We start from the raw sequence: 17,934 nt of genomic DNA on the forward strand, positions 1-17,934 counted from the left end.
TCTGTTATTTGCTTTATATATATATATATATATATATATATATATATATATATATATATATATTTTGAGCCCTCCGTTCGATAGAGCACCAAAAAATATCTGAGAAAGTGATGGAATTTTTCGCGTCACTCTTTCCGTTCCCGAGATATTGACTAAAAACTGGCCGATTTCCGGAGATTTAAGGTGCCATATCTCAGGAACCACAAGTTATAGAGAGATAATATTGGTGTTATCAATACGTAAGAGGATGGTGAACATTTTGGTACCAAATAGTAACCAGTGACCACTGGCCAACTGACCACCAGTTAACATCGGTACCAAATTGTTTACCGTCCTCTTAGGTATTGATTAATACCAACATCATCATCTCTATGATTTACCGTTCCCGAGATATTGACCAAAAAATAGTTCCGATTTCGGGAGAATTAAGGAGCCATATCTCGGGAACCATAAGTCATAGAGAGATCATATTGGTGTTATGAATGCCTAAGAGGATGGTGAACATTTTGGTACCAAATAGTAACCGGTGGCCACTGGTCAACTGGATACTGGCCAGCTGGCTACCGTTCCCCAAATTTTGGCCAAAGAGAGTTCTAATTTCGGGAGATTTAATGAACCGTATCTCGGGAACCATAAGTCACAGAGAGATGCTATTTTGCTAATTTTTGCGAGAAAGAGGTGTCGATAAAAAGATTTACATGTAGGAACAATCACAGTTATCCTTCCCGATCCATCTCTACATTCTTCGTTTTGGCAATGCTCTTAGAGGATTGTCAACTGGTTCTGTGTTGTTTTTTGTGTATAGTCTGTAACATTTTGAGGCAACAAGTCTACCTGTGCTCGAATCGTAATTAAATCTTTCCACTGCAATTTAAAACACTGAGTTGCAACTTCAGTTTTTGCTTGTTTACAAATGTCGTGCACTATATGTCGAGATCGGAACCTAAGAAAGAAAGAAAGAAGTCATTAGTACCAGGACCTGCTGACAGGCAGAATACTTAATAATATAAATGGAAATTGGCATTACATTCATCAGTTTCTTAATATTACACCATATTTGGAATGATACATCAAATTTACACAATATTCATCAGATGAACAGTATCTTAAAAAAAAAAAAAGTAACACGAAATTAAAGACAAATCACAAATATGATAGAATTTAAAAGCAGCTTACGAGTAAAAATTGATTTTCAGTTCAACGTTTTATAAATTAATAAATTGATTTAATTGAGGTTGCAGTACACATATATTGTCAACTTGCCTTAATATATTTTGATTACCGGTAATATGAAAGTAAATAAAAAGCAACCCAGACAAAGTATTAGTTATTAGAGGATTTGGATGATATTGGTATTGGTCATCGGTTAATAGGTAATGGAAATGCTCACATTTGTGTTGGAACCTGAAAACGTTCAAAGAGATAAAAATTGAAATTGTAGTTCAGTGTTTTATGTTGTTTTGATCCAAAAATAAGTAGTTCTACAAGGAGCGCATATATATACAGTGGCGGATCCAGGATATGATCAAGGGAGGGGCTAAACCATAGTTTGCCGTTTTAACCAGTGTAAAGCAGGATTAAAGCCCATTTTATCCAGTGTATACCTGAGCGTCAAGGGGGGGGGGGGTGGCTATAGCCCCTGTAGCCCTCCCCTCCCTTGGATATATATTTAAGGACATAAAGAAGATGACAATTGGTCATTGAATCGTATGATCGAATTGAAGTTGTACCATTTGGATGCTTACGTAAGTACAATTTTAACCTTCATTATTAAAAGATTTTTGATTTGATTTTAGTTGAGCGTCGCTTTCAGCACCCAAGCTATGTGAGACATGGACCTACCGCTTAAGGTGGGGTCCGAATAACATCAGCTCCCACTGGGCATTGAACTCCGGTCTCCCACGCCTAAGGCGCTTACACTATGCACGCAGCCACAAGGTTACTCTTCATTATTAAAAGAATTTGTTGTCTAAAGCAGTAAAACTTCATGATAAAGCGTTATTATATTGTTAGGTGCTGTGTTTGTTGATATCCGTTTGAATCCAATTGTTCTAGGACATGGTTGATGATGAACCGTTTTTTGAGGAAGTTTTCGACATGTTTCAAACGTGGATGAAAGATGAAGGGCTTCTGAACGAAGGTGTGCGGAAGACATTTGTGACGTGTGGGGACTGGGACCTTAAAGTGATGCTACCAGCTCAATGCCGACTGTCCAACCTGCAAGTGCCTCCCTACATGAAATCATGGAACAATATTAAAAAGGTGAAGTTCAATTTCAGTGTGAACGCTATTGCTAGATGTAGTCAGCAAATTTTGCAAGGAAACAACAAATAAGAATTTATATATTCTTATTACACATCTTTGTACATGTTTGTTTATTCCATATATTGTGGTACAGTCCGTAGCAAAAAACCTGCAACATGAGCATGCAAGTTAATTGTGAAAATAGGCCTAACAGTGCAGGGAATCAACGTAACGACTAAGTGGCACGAATCACACTAGGAGAAACCTCGGCGTCCTCCCCTGCACACTTATTTTGGAGCAAAAGATTTCGTCGTTTCACAATAAACTTACATGCACATGTTGCAGGTTTTTTGCTGCGGACTGTACATGTACCATTTAACAAGTGTTAAAATATTTTTGAACACAAAGTGTTAGATTTTGACGATGACGTTATCCATCCATTTGGTGTCCATTTTCTCCCCATTCACGCTTCAAATCATTTTGCTTCCTGATTCCCTTTTATGAAACCCTTAGAAATGCAAGAACGTCCCCTTTGTAGTGACAAATTAACAGTGTGGTGTGGAATTGCGAAGAACTGTACAGTTGGACCTTAGTTTTTTGAAGGAAATGCAATTCGTTAGTAGTCAATGGTGGAAATTTTCTTTGTACCCGAACTTAGAAAAGGACTCGTAAACCACAACCAATGTGGTTACAGTAATATTGTTATGAATTTCTTGGGGATGAGGTTCTGTGATCGCCTAATTTGTTGTGATGGTAGCAGTGTTCCACCTGTCCGTTACCCAGATCTCAGTGCCTTTTTTATTTTTTTTGGGGGGGGGGAGGGGAGGTGTCTTTAAATCGAGGAAGTACAAAAACAAATCATGTACATTAGACGAACTTAAACATGCCATACGTCAGGAAATTGTTGCTGTTCCAATGTTGGGACGTATTTTTGACACTTTCGACAGGACTCTTGAAGAGTGTATCACGAGAAATGGAAACTGTCATTTCACTTCTGTAGTATTGTCATCTTCGTATTTTCGTCTGGAAAGTTCATTCACCAATGTTTTCGAGCTACGTACGCCCTTAATACATCCTTTTCAACTTTTTTTATTACGTAATAAGTTTTGTTTATTTTATGTGTCATCGTCGCCTGTGCGTTATCAACAATTCTTTTTCCGCTCCGAAGAAGGAGGAATGAGGAGCACATTGTGAGGCAGTAGTTCTACCTCTGGTGCAGAGGGCCCCATTTTCAACTCCAAGGCAACTGAGGAGTATCGTTCTGTGCTTTCTCCGGGGAACAATCCCATTTTCTCGCACAACATTATTGCAATAATTCTTTCAAAAGCATTAAATACGAGATGGTGAATACTTTTATCAGAAACAAAGTAATAAGTGTACATGGAATTTGATTTAATTTCAAAGTACTGTTTTTGGCTAGCAATGCACTTATTCCAACGTTGAATCCATGACTGGAAGGATTCTTTTGGAAGGACGTCCAGCTGCTCTATCGTGGCCCTCTCAGTGTCAGGAATGTGTCCAAACATTTTCTTTAAGTACGGTATTAATTTTTGGGAAGAGCCTGAAGTCGTATGGTGCTATATCTGGAAAGCACAGCGAATGCGGACAGACAGGAATATATTTTTTTTTTTTTTTTTTTTCGGCCAAACACTCACGGATCGAAAGCAGAATGTGGCACGGCGCGTTTTCGTAGTGAAGAAGGAAGTCATTTATCCATTTAATTGGTGGTTAAAATGGTTTTCACAGCCCCATATGAGATGTTTAGTTCTTCGGAAAGCTCTCGAAGTCATTTGTCTGTTTGAGTAAATCATTTGTGCCGCTGTTAGCACGTTTTCATCTGTTTTTAGCGTCAAGGCCATCTAGATCTTTGCTTGTTTTCAACGAATTCCTTGCCGCTTTTGAATCGTTCGTACTACTTGTAAATAGTCTTCAATGCCACCACTTCATCTCCATGCACTGGTGTTGACATTTTCTAAACTTTTTTTTTTTTTTTTTTTTTTTTTTTTTTTTTTTTTTTTTTAAACCTTAGAACAAACTTAATGTTGGCGCGTGCCAGAGACTCTTAACACGTCCTCACTCTTCTCCCTCTGGAAACCAACTAACATGTCACAACTCGTTCAAACTCGACACTGACTGTAGCAAAGGTTTAGGCTACCGGGATTACTAGTTGAAATGGATACAACATTGATAGATGGCACTGTGCAACTACAATCAACGTACTTTTTCATCACACCTCGTATAATAAATATCTGTGTCCTTTAGCCCACAGGGTATGATTGTGAGTCATCTCTTCTGTTGTTTTGTAACCACGCAGAACACCAAAAATCCTTTTCCGTCTTGATTCTGTTCTGTTAATGAATTTTTATTACTTGCTGGAACGTCGTTCCACATGTTATGAATAGGACCCACCTCTCCGAATGGATTAGCCAGGAATCCCTCATTTTCTGTGTGATAATCGTTTCCACCACCACTAAAAGATTCTGAAACATGCATTTTTGGATAGAGCAGATTACAAGTCTAAGATGATTAACATGCCATCACAGCTCAATGAGTAGTAGTTTTGGAGATATTCATCTCTAAAGTTCATTTTCGCACGCGTTCGGCACACTTATAACTCTGAAACTAAGCGATTTTGAGGAAATGTTTACTGGATTTTTTTTTTTTTATTTTTTTTCAATTAGTAGATTTACCTCCCAGGTTGGCAGCGTGGATATAAACCTGACGAAGAGTAATAATTACATAGGAAATATTACGGTCGAAGAAATGAAGTCGAATCAGCAAAATTTTTAATTGTTCGTTTAGAAGAAAGATTTGAAATAGAGTAATTATACAGAAAATATGTCAAATAGATTAAGTAACACTTGTTTCCCATTTTCAATTATAGAATGTATTATAAATAGAAAGAACATATTTTAATTTTGCTCATTTCAATCGACACTGGAAGTAGGGATTAATATTTTGGAAAATCAGTATTTAATATACAAGGGTGTCAAAAATAATCCAAAATGTAGCAGTATTTTTTTTAAAACATTATTCATACCCTCTGTCCTCGTTTATTTTATTGTTATTCTGTTGTGGTCATGCTATGAAAGTGATCATAATTCCCCCATTTGTCTTCCTTCTGTTGCAGATAGATCATGGCCGCTCCATTAGAAGTTTGCATCAAAGAGGAACAACGAGCAGTGATTCGCTTTTTGTGGTCGGAAGGTGTATCAAGGGCCGCAATCCATCAAAGGCTTTTGAACAATGTGTTACCACAGCGGAATATCTACGAATGGATTGAAAAATTTAAAAATGGTATCACAAGGAAGGAGTCGAACGACCATCTGTGACCACAAATGATGACAACATTGATCGTGCACGTGACATGGTTCTGTTAGACAGACGAGTGAGTATTGATGAAGTGGTGCATCGTCTGGAAGTTAGTCATGGTTGCAAACTTCTAATTGAGTGGCCATGATCTATCTGCAACAAAAGGAAGACAAATGGAGGAATCAGGATCAAACTTTTACAGCATGACCACAACACCATGACAATAAAATAAACTAGGGCAGAGGTTAGAATGAACAATGTAAGATGAGTTATGTCAAAATTGGTGATAATTTTTGACTTATCGTCGTATAGTTTGTCCCCAGAAAAAACCGATAAGAAATCTAGCGTGCAGCGTTAATGAGTAGTTGTTTTGGGTATCTTATAAAAGATTGGCCATGTGCCCTCATGGCTCTGTTCTTAATTTCAAAGTAGTGTTTACCTTATGGGGGCAGTTGTGTTCATATTGAGGATGAACTGGTTAGTTGGAATAACAGTGACGTCCTTCAACTGGACATTTAGGACACGCGTTGAAGAAGTTTCCAAGAGTGGGCCGTATATTCTGTATCGACGTAGGCTAGGATATGTCACTGTTAAATTTGGACTTTTTGTCTGAAAGGGCATATAAACGTACAAAGAAGCCACCCAAAAATCCAACAACTGCTCTGGGATTTCAGAAATATGATAGAGAGAGAGATTTATATGTAAAATATTAAGTTTCTCAGGGAAGAAGAAGAGGCTAAAACGTCACCTTAGATGGTATTTTTAAACAGGCCTTAAATTTAGTGGTAGTAGAACAGTGAGATATCTTTTTAATTTCCTTTGCAGTCTTTTACCACCCAAGTGGGCACGTTTCCGAGGGGTATTCTTGATATGCTAGCTCAGTTGAATATACCTCATCAAGGCAGACTTCACAGTGGAATAGGTAAGTTTTGATACCCTTGATAACGAATTGCCTAGTAAGCAGATTCAACTCTTACATGTTAAAGTTGTGATAAATAGATGTTTTGTTTCGATCTGGTTTAAGCTTTTTTTCTTTAATTTTTACTCATTATTAAAATATTTTAGCTAAACCTGCGCTCTCTACACAGCGCATCATTCACAGATGAGCATGAATTTCCATGTCATTCCTCACAACATCTCTACATATCCCTTTACAGACACAAACAAAGGACGTCTTGATAAAAATCGGCAAGGGGTATCATAAAGAAGAGATTTTATTTCGATTATTTCTTCAATATTACGCACCGTTTGCAAGATTCGAGCCTACTTGCGGTTGGGGTTTCTAATTCATGTATGATCAGTGTTTTCTTTTTTCTTGAATACAGTATGTAATAAGAAAATACATTACATACGCAATTATAATGTCAGCGATATATGGTGTTCATTGGGCAAAACACTCCAAACAATAAAGATTCATCTTTGTTTGGAGAAATAGTTATCTTTCGTTTCTCATTGTCATTTGGCTATGAACCAAACGCCTGAGAGATATACAACCCATGTATATAGCTATGTTGTGTTGGAATGTATAACTCATAGTATATGGTGCTTTACTTTTTAAAATTTCAATACTCCCAGTGTACCCTTAAGAATGTAATAAAGAAATAACTACCATTTACAAAAAAAATCAATTAGAACTGAACAATCTGCACAAAATTTACAATCGATCTGTGAAAACGGCATCTTTCTAGAGCTTGTGGTTTCCGAGATCTCATTGTCAATAGAATTGGCCACAAACATATAAAGCTAGCATTTAAATATATAGATCATTTTCTAAAATAATTTTCTTGGGCTCTACTGTAAGAGTAAATTCTATGTTCATATTACAAAAGTAGGTTTAAAATACTTCTCACTTCTTGTTACCTTACACTCAAAATACCTTAATAGGGTATATGTTTTCTTCTTTACACATGAATATATAAAATTTGTTAGGAAAGTTTAACAATTAGCTCTCCACATAAGGACAGACTTATTTATTTCAGAATAGCGCACAGCTCAATTTTGGATATCCCTGAAAGTACGTACAACCCAAAGGTAAATTATTCTGGCTAATACCAATGATAGCATTCGTCAGTGCTTCACACACATAATCATACGAATTTGTTCTGTCTACATTAAATCCCTACGTGTCGGAACCCCATTATGAGAAATCTATAGCTTAACATGGTTTCCGAATTACATGGCCTTCAACTGAAAATTGAGCCCTGATCTGTCGCACTGAGTTGCAGTTGGGAGGTCTACACAGGACTGTATTTAACTTGGCGACAAATTTTCTCGGACTAGTTTTTTCTCTTTCCATGGTCTAGTTTAGAAAATTTAAGAGAAATTTATTATACATACCCAAACGAACATGACTCGGGATTTTGAACGTAACAGAAAACAGAAAATGACACCTTATGGAAATTGCTTTATATTTAAATATGCATATTTGATCTACCACATTGGACACCATCTTGAATATTCCCGGGTTCGATTCCCGGTGGGGTCACTCGTTCGAAAAAGTGTAACACGCCTTTTCAGGCCAGCCACCCTGAATGAGGTTTTCCTGGGTTTTCCTCATTCACACCAAGCAAATGCCGGGGTGGTACCTAACTTATAGGTCCCAGGCCGCTTCCTTCCTTCCCCAACCCTTTCTTCCTTCCCTTTCCACGGATTGTGTGCTCGCCGAGGGATGTCATCCCTCAAATCGTGAAGGGCTAAATGGCCTTAGATGCCGAAAGCGCAGAAATCTAAAAAAATCCAAATCTAACCATCTTGAATATTTAGATTTCTGTAGCTTCGTTTAAGAAATGAACTTCATTTTTTAATTCCTCGACCCAGAAAACGTAGAAAGTGACACCTTGTTTACAGAAGTCGCTTTACATTTACAATATGCATATTTGATCCACCATATTGGACGCCATCTTGAATATTTAAACTTGCCCGAAGGTGACAAAGTGGCATCAAGCGGTTTCGAAATCTACACGTGTTCAACTATCAAATTCAATCATAAAACCATTGCATTCCACAAATTAAGGTTACCCGTATTTTTCCCGTTTGGTACTCGGACTATAAAGCTGTGGGAATAGTAGTTGAAAAGAAGAAATCTAAAAATAAACATAGCCAAAACAAAATCGATGATAATTTCTAAAGAAGACGAAAAACATCAAATCAAAATCAGAAATGAAACAATAGAACAAGTGGATAACTTCAAATATCTAGGAACCTGGATAAATAAAGAAGGAGAAATAGACACAGAAATTTCTAACAGAGTAGCAGCTGCAGGAAGATGTTTTAATGGTTTAAAGGAAGTAACAAAAAGAACAAAAACAACAGTATTCAAACCGATATACAAGCCATTAGTAACATATTCTAGAGAATCTTGGACCTTAAGTACAAACCAACAAAAGAAACTACAAGCAACGGGGATGAGGTTTTTGCGCAATGTAGAAGGTAAAACCAGAAGAGACAAGATAAATGTCAAGATAAGAGAAACTAGCAAACCCGCACGTCCTGCGCAAGCGCAGGGCACTATTGTTGTCTGAATGATTGAATATGATACAAAATTAAAAATATTTATGGCTAGCAAAGTAGTTTTAATAACACGTTAATAATATTGCGGTTATGCTATGAGTTATCTATGATCTACATAGAACGGGACGTATGCAAGAGGTGTCATAGCAATAACCAAAACTTTCTTAATAATCTAGACATCGATAAGTTTGTACACCAATAAATTCGTCATTAATCATTTCTGTTGAAATAAAAGAATAGGATCTGTGGGGAATGTTTTTAATGTGATGTGTGTAGTTTTGATCAGTAGTGTCTATTTGAAACTTTCCAAGCACTGACTCATGACTAGGCATTGACAAATATGAAACAGGTACATACCTTTCTTATTGATGTCGTCTAGAGGAACAATATGATCCACACTAGTAACAAGGTGTTCCTCCTGATAGGTCTTTGAACCTACTACTGTCCTGGCTTTGGAAAAGCCCAGTAGTTTTGTTACTCGACTCGAGACGAGGTTATGGAACTTCCTGTACTCGTGGTGAAATATGTAAAGACGTGAACCTCTGAAATTCTCTTCTGTCATCATATTTGTCAATGCCTGGATCTTACATGTTGAATTGCGAAAGCTAGCTGACTTCGGTGTTTGGCAACGATTTCAAAGACGGAATTACATAGCAGTTTTACAGATAAAGAATTCATTAATTAATAACAATTTAGTTTTGAAATATCCATAATTTCCTTTCGCTGTTCGTTGAATGTCCTTTGAAGAATATTGAACTAAAAGTACAATCACGGACAAAGTTTAACGATGATATCGATGAGCGTCCGTGACAATATCTTTAATTAAGAATTACTCGAGTTTAAGACGCCCTCGTATCTAAGACGCACCCCAATTTCATTGGGTTAAATTAAGGAAAAATAGTAATATGTTCCGTTTTTACTGTTACTAAAGCGCTCTTTGATATTGGCCATTTTCGGTGATTTTTTATATATCCTTCTCGCCTCTCCATGTTGCGGGGCACGGCATGATAAAAATTATCCCAGGCCCGAATGTCATGGATGTTGAAAATTTGATCGAGATCGGTTGGGTGGTTCAAGAGTTAAGTTCTATATATATATATATATATATATATATATATATATATATATATATATATATATATATATATATATATATATATATATATATATATATATATATATATATATATATATCTCCCCTCCCCGTCCCCTGGGTTCTACAGTCAAAGTGAAAATATTTTTCTAAAAAAAAAAACTTTCTATGCTCTGTCATCTATGTTGAAAATTAGATGGGGATCGGTCAGGTGGTTCGAGAGTTAGTAAGTTTTATTTATTTTTATATATCTCTCCCCTCCCCTCCTCCTACCCTAGGTTCTACCGTCAAAGGGATATGATGAAAACCACCCCAGGTCTGAACCTCATCTATGTTGATAATTTGATTAAGATCGGTTCGGTGGTTTAAGCGTGATGAAGTCACAAAACAGTTACTTTTATTTTTATTTTTCTTACATATATGTCTCCCCTTCCCCTCCCCTACATTGTGCCGTCAAAGTAAAATGATGAAAACATCCCAGGTCCGATCTTTATCTATGTTGAAAATTTGATCGAGATCGGTCGGGTGGTTCAAGACTTAAGTTTTGTTCATTTTCATATATTTACCCTCCTCCCCTAAGTTCTATCGTCAAAATGAAATAATAAAAATCTCTTATCCTCCAATCCGTTGAGTGTTTCCGTCTGGTATCGACCCCGGACCTCACGTTCGAGAGTGAAGAACCTCTCGACCTCAGGGCAACAGCTCCCAGATGTGCTGGCCTCTTCGGAATGACACCTCTGTCCTGCAGTCGTTGGTGAGGGCCCAGGCGTGCCGACCGTCTCTCAATTGCTGCTAGGACGACTCTTCTGAATAGGGTTCCAAAGTTGTTTCTGGCGGCTTCTGTCACACTTCTCACCTCGAGGGTCCCGTGTTCCCTGGTTTTGTTCTACTTCCTTTCTTTCGCTTCTTCCTGGTGCTCCGCACGTGAGTGACTAGCTCATCGAAATTATCTTGGTCAATAGGGAAGTTTGTTAATTGCTGAAATGGTGTGGCTGAGTTTGTTTTGATTAAGTTACGGAAACTAGGAAGAGAATGGTAAGCATGAATTTGTATTGGGATGAGGTGACGACATAGGGAAGTCTCTTTTTTATTATTTAATAATTACAATTTCTTGTTTGAAGAATAATAACAACATACAGGGAGAATTCAGAATAGGCGCTAAGCCTGATATCCACTACAAAAAAAAAAAAAAAAAAAAAAAAAAAAAAAAAAAAAAAAAAAAAACCTCCCATATTTGAACTTCATCTATGTTGAAAATTTGATTGAGATCGATCGGGTGGTTCAAGAGTTATTAACTCACGAACATGGTCACTTTTATTTTTATATTTATTGATTTTTGTACCTAGGTATATCTTCCCCTCCTCCCTATCCCCTACGTTATTCCGTCAAAGTAAAATAGTAAAATCCATTCCAAGTACGAAAGTCATCTACGTTGAAAATTTGATCGAGATCGGTCTGGTGGTTCAAGAGATTAAGAGTCACAAATATAGTCACTTTCAATTTGGATCTGAAGTTTTTTGTTCACAGACACCGCTATTAATGTATAGATGCTGAAAGTAAGAGAGATGAAATGCAGACGATAGTGAGGAGATGGTGTGGTTAGTAAAACATATATGAGGCAAAAGGTGTAGGAAAGAAACCAAAAGGAAGACCGAGGAAAGCATGGCTGGAAGATATTCGAGAACTCGCAAAAAAAAAAAAAAAAAAAAAAAAGTTCCATGGAAGATGCTGCAGACAACAGCATGAAACAGAGATGGTTGGAAAGCTCTCTGGAAATTCCTCTACACCGGAAGGTAGAAAGAGGACGGATTAAGTAATTTTTCATCGTGAGAAGAAAAGACCATATCAGCTACTATATATCAAGCCATCGAACCAACCTTAGCAATCGAGAAAAATTGTGTAGATGTATTTTTCGTCTTTTAAATGAAATTAGATATGCCAAAATTAATACAAGTGAGGAAAAAAGTTTTTTTTTTTTTTTTTTTTTTTTTTTTTTTTTTTTTTTTTTACTAAGTATAGAAAAAGAGATTGAAATATTTAATGATACAATATTTCGAAACCATATACTCATGTCTTCACATGTTCGTTTTATCATTTAGCCTTCCATATGTAAAAGCACATATCCAATAAAAAGGAAGACAGTGAACATAGTTCTCGCATCCATAAGAAAATAAAAAAGAGAAAGGAGAAACAAGAACAACATGATTTGGAACGGATGTGAACGTCATTGTCCTGGAAATTTCGTCATATTTCGTTAGAAGGAGCTCAAACATAGTGGGCACGTTAGTTCAGTGTTAAACCGCGGAAGTTCAAATCGTAAGATCGTGAGTTCATTTCCCGTTTGGGCAAAAACTTTTTTGTTTGATACTCTATTTTCCTCAATGCATGAAAATTATATCACTTAATTACATTAAAATAAATCAGTTGCATATAATCATTTCACAACATAAGTTATTATTGTTTAACATGTAACATCTGAGATGTGGTAGGTGTTGACAGAACGTTGGTATATTATATGTGACACTAATCTCAGTCAATTGAGACATTTTATTTTTAATCCCGTTTCATCCCACACTAATATCGTCGTTTTATTCCTTTTAAATGTCAACCCCTTCCCACCAACCCAGAGTACTAATGGGAGCTAATGTTAGAGACTTAAATGGTATAGGGAGTACCGACTACCAATTTAGGGACCCCTAAAACTATGGATTTGGTACTAGTGTCAGTCGTTTTTGAGTATTGTTTCCATGTCACCATTCCCCCAACATCGGGATACTAATGGGTTGAACTTGGACACAAAAGGCACCAGAAGTGTTGCTATTTATCTCGGTGATCACGAAACTACGGACGCTACACTAATATAAATCCTTTTGAATCATTGTATATGTTACTCCCTTCCACTCTCCTTGGATGTGCTAGGTGGTAAGACCTCCTACTGGAACCTCCTTTTCAGGACGGACAGGGACCTTTACGTTGGCGGTCCTATTACCCCTTCTAATGGTCAGAGGAACATGAACAATACCTCGTAATTAGATGTCCGAGGCCTTATAATGGCTCAAAATGTAAATGGTAATAACAAAAGAAATGTGAGTACTTGTAAGTTTTCAAAATTTGTAACTTACAATTAAAGTTGGACTTATCCTTAAAAAAGCATATAATTCCAGTTCAGAGTTCCACTCACTTTTAGAAAACATATATATAATATTTTATCCATCTCAACAAACTTCAGTTTCTCTTTCAGGTAATGTATTAGTCAGCGTAAAAACTCGACGACTATTAAGATTCTGTGACGTATTCTAAATAATGTTTTCAGAGTAATGCTTTTTTTTTTCCGCCTAAGTGGATATACTTTATATATATATATAATTCCTCCACTACTCCTGCCTTTCCCAAATATTTTGGTCTTATCGGCAGACGCAATTGCCCATTCTGAATAATCTCTCTCCTATTTTCGAGATCTCTCTCTCTTGTTGTATTATCCTTCCCTATTTAGGTAGGGGGTGGGCTTTTTTTGGACCTGAGTTCTGGCTAACTACCTCAGGACTATTTTTTTCTTCTTTTTTTTATTGACCATAACTGAAAGAAATAAATTTGTTATTACACGATTTACAAATCACACACACATAATACATAACATACATACATAAAATACAACATTCACAAAGTCACATGTCAACTACTAATAAAACATTATTAAAAGAAATATATTTGTGTGTTTGTTTACAATGAATCCATTTTGTTCACCTGTGTGTTGGTTTGTTAATTTGAAAATATTTGGTTTCCCTCCTGTGTTAAAGCATTGACGATTAATATTTATTTATTACTTGCTTTTACTTATAAAACTTATTTGGTTTCTCACCCGTTTTAGATTTATCGACAAAGTTTTTGTTACTTATGGGACCTATTTGGTTTCACCTGTATTATATAGTTTGTAAGTCAATGACTTAATAATTGCTTTCTTGACGATCCTCCGTACCCTTTCTATTTAATATAGTTTGTTCTGTTAAATTTGGACTTCCGATCCTGTTGCTGCTAACTAAGTGGTCCTCTACTAATTTCGAATGTTAACTTTACTCTCCTTTTCAAGATAATACACTAGACACAAGCACACTACACTGAACTAACCACTTTATATGCCTTTTCTTGCCCTGTAGTAAAACACACACAACCGGTATGCCTCACCCACGGACATACTGCTACACTCAATTTTCGGATAAAATGGAGTGTGGCCAACTTTCGAGAGCGTTGTCACTCTACAAGCAATTTAACTAGAAATGATTATCCGGTACGTGAGACATACCGGTTTTATGTGGGACACCGTGTGTATTATTATTGCTTATTCTTACATTTTAGAAAACTTCTTTTCTTCTGTTTTGTATTCTAGATGACTGTATAAATATTGCCTCAATCCTCAAGGAGCTGGCGAAAAGAGGACACGTCTTTAATATTACTGGAAGGATCGAATAGTGCTGAAATACAATTGTTCGATGTTTAAAGCAGTTAAGAACAGTTCTTATTAAATGAGAAAAGAGGTGATGACATGTTTTTAAGTATGAAAACTTAATGTGATATGTATTGCATTATAACAAGGCACAAGTACAATTAGAAAGTACGTTCGGAAGCTCCAATATTATGTCATGTAAAAATAATAATTAGTTCGTTATGTATATGCAGTAGTGTAGATTGGGTTTTGTTTCTCGAATTCGCTTTCTCAGTACTTACGTAAAATGTTGATATTTGATCTGTTTTTGGAACAAAGCCTTGACTTCTATAGAATCAGCTAAAAGTAATTGATTATTTAATGACTTGATCATATTTTAGTGAGAGTAGAACCATGGAGAAATTATTTTTTCTTATACTTATAAAATCAGGAGGGAAAATGTCAGATTAGGATTTTTTAAAAGGTATTAATAAAGCGAATTTGAAAAAAAAAAAAAAGAAAGAAAAACAGAACTATTCTAGTATGCAGTCGACTGTGATACTCTGTGATTATTATGTTTAAATGTATATCAATGTAAAATGTAAACATAGAACGGTTGTTCTCTATAATAAAATATGTGTTGTGAGGGCTGGTTGAGAAAACTTTTATAGTCGTATGACGGATCGCTAGTTTGGCAAACGGACAGCTCAAAATTTTAGCTTTAATTATTATTATTATTATTATTTCTCGGATCGTGAAAACCACTAGCAAGACTTTGTACAGTAGGATGTTGGAAAGTTTGGATTGGTAACTAGTTTGCTCAATACTTAATAAGACATAATTAATTTTAAGTTAGGTTGTTAAGAGTTGACTATTTTCTAAGATGGTTGTAAATTTTCGAGTGAGAAGGAAATTGATTTTAGAACTGAAACTGCAATTAAGTATGAAATATCAGCTACTATAATAAACAGATTTTTTTATAAACTTGTTTTCCTTCTAGTAACTTACAATTTCAGACAAAAATTCCGTGAGCTTCATTGCACCCTTGACCTTGATTGATAGGCTTTTTGAAAGCGTAGATATTTGGTAATTTGGTTGTTAGATGAAATAAAATAAAATAAATAAAATGTAAATGACACTATTAAAACTCTTGTAGCAATGTATGTTAATGCTTTATCGTAATGGTGAAACACTATTATGTTAATATGTAAAATATTGAAGAGGTGGATTCCAAAAGAGCCGAAGTCAATTGTTGTCAATTTTGAGATGTTGATTCTCTTAAGTTTCATTTCAGCATCTCCGTATATTAAACAGGGTTTCATGCCAAGACTCCATAAATGAAATTATTTGTAGGCAAAAAAAAAAAAAAAAAAAAAAAAATAGCATTGATTTCTAAAATGTGCTTAGTCAACAGTATTCTATGAGACTATTTTCTGATTCATGACTAATATCACTCTTGCTGTAGATGAAAATTTCACCGTTATCTTACGAAAAGTAGGCAGTTACAGTTTTCTTTCACACAAATAGAATGATGGAAACACACACACAAAAAAAAAATCGTCTCCTGAAAAACTTACTTTTATGACTTTGTCTCTTTTGGAATTGAGCTCTTCAATTGCTGTTGTTGAACTTTGTTTCTTAAGGCTTCTGAATGTTTTGCCATTATTTCTTTACGTTGCCTACTCATGAATTAAGAGATCTCTCAAATATTGAGATCGGCATAAACAAACAGGTTTCAAGAGTTTCGAACAATGTCATTATCAAGACATTGTGTATATTATTTCCTTTTTCACATAGTCACTTGCCCATTTGAAGAGAACAGGGAAAGTCTCGAAATATAACTGTGAAATTATGTCCCTAAAAGGAACTTCAGAAAGAAGAATCATCATATATATTTCCTTCAAGATTACAATTTAGAATAGTATCGGTGGAATCAAATCCTGCGTGAACTTTCATGAGTATATAAGAAATATTTTACTTTAAAAGTTGTTTATAATTTCGTCTTATAAACAGTAAGATGCGGTGTTTAGCTTACATAACTAATGAACCAGCCATTTGTTTCACTTTTATTGAACTCAGGTGTGTACAGTGTATTCCAAAAGTTATACTGTTAATAGTATAATATTTGTAATAACAATTGTGCCTTTTTTCATGTCTGTTTTTTTAAAAATACGTTCATTGTTGTAAAGTTTTCACCATTAAAGCACAAATATTAAATTTAATGTGGATTTTACTTTACGAATTGATTTCGTAATAACGAAATAATCCTACGTTATCATTAGAGACCGGATGTTTAGGCACTAAAAACCTGGAAAATAGGCAGGCAAATAGGCACTAAAAATTTTAAAAATAGGCAGTAAAATAGGCACTAAAATGTAACTCCAAATAATGAAGATAAACACTCAATACCATTTAAAAATATATTCAAGTCATAGATGATGATCAAAGAATATAGAAACATACTTATTTGTTAATATCTTCTTTTATTGTATATATAAAAACGAAGCTTGATGTATGCATTCCATATATACTGGGTGAACCTGAAAGATGTACACATACTTCGGGAGGTGATTCGTGACATTAAAAGAAGACAAAATGTCCTCTTGCATGTTGTCGAATTCCGCGTCGTGTACGAGTGATAGGAGGGCCAACTTTAATTGAAAATCCGAATCCTGACAATTGGAACGAGACATAAAGTTGTGCACATACTTCGGGAGGTGATTCGTGATATTCAAGAAGACTTCTTGTCTTCTTTTCATGTCACGAATCACCTCTCGAAGTATGTGCACATCTTTCGGTTCCGTTCCAATTTTCAAGATTCGATTTTCAATTACAAGTTGGCACCACTGTCACTCGCACACGGCACGGAATTTGACAAAATACAAGAGGATTTTCTTCTTCTTTTGATATCACTAATCACCTCCCGAAGTATGTGCACATCTTTGAAGTTCACCCTGTATATATATATTGTAACGTACCACGTGCTTGTGTTTACAAAGACCTTCTTCTTTGTTCACCTCAGCTATAGGTTCGTGGGCAAATGGAAATTTTAAAACTTTTCTCTCGCTTGGGAGAGCTGTTTTATACTTTGATAAGGTTTCTTCTTCGTAACTGCATCTAGATATTCTATCCTTGGTCTTCCTCTTCCTGGTTTTCCTTCTGCCTTTCTCTCTATGAGCACGGTGATCCAATCGGAGTGCCGAATAGGATGGCCAAGCATGCTGTTTCTATACGTATATATGTGTGTATTATTTATGTTATACAAATTACATATTTTCCAAATGAAGGCTTATTTTGAAGAAAATACATAGAATAGGCAATATTAGGCACTAAAGTAATTATTTAGGCAGTAACG

The 17,934-nt window shown here is 35.6% G+C and overlaps 1 protein-coding gene across 2 annotated transcripts in view; it reads left to right on the forward strand.

The window, feature by feature from the left end:
• LOC145687820 (ERI1 exoribonuclease 3-like) overlaps window positions 1-16,801 on the forward strand; it is a 42,672-nt gene extending 25,871 nt beyond the window's left edge. For both annotated transcript variants that reach the window (XM_081761254.1, XM_081761255.1), the window contains exons 5-7: window positions 2,056-2,262; window positions 6,382-6,478; window positions 14,544-16,801. In XM_081761254.1, the coding sequence (XP_081617380.1) occupies window positions 2,056-2,262; window positions 6,382-6,478; window positions 14,544-14,626 (387 nt within the window). In that variant the 3' untranslated portion in view covers window positions 14,627-16,801. The remainder of the gene's footprint in view (window positions 1-2,055; window positions 2,263-6,381; window positions 6,479-14,543) is intronic.
• The last annotated feature ends 1,133 nt before the right edge of the window (window positions 16,802-17,934 follow it).

The sequence above is a fragment of the Thermobia domestica genome, chromosome 6, assembly GCF_964235325.1.
Source record: "Thermobia domestica chromosome 6, izTheDome1.hap1.1, whole genome shotgun sequence".
Taxonomy (NCBI): Eukaryota; Metazoa; Arthropoda; class Insecta; order Zygentoma; family Lepismatidae; genus Thermobia; species Thermobia domestica.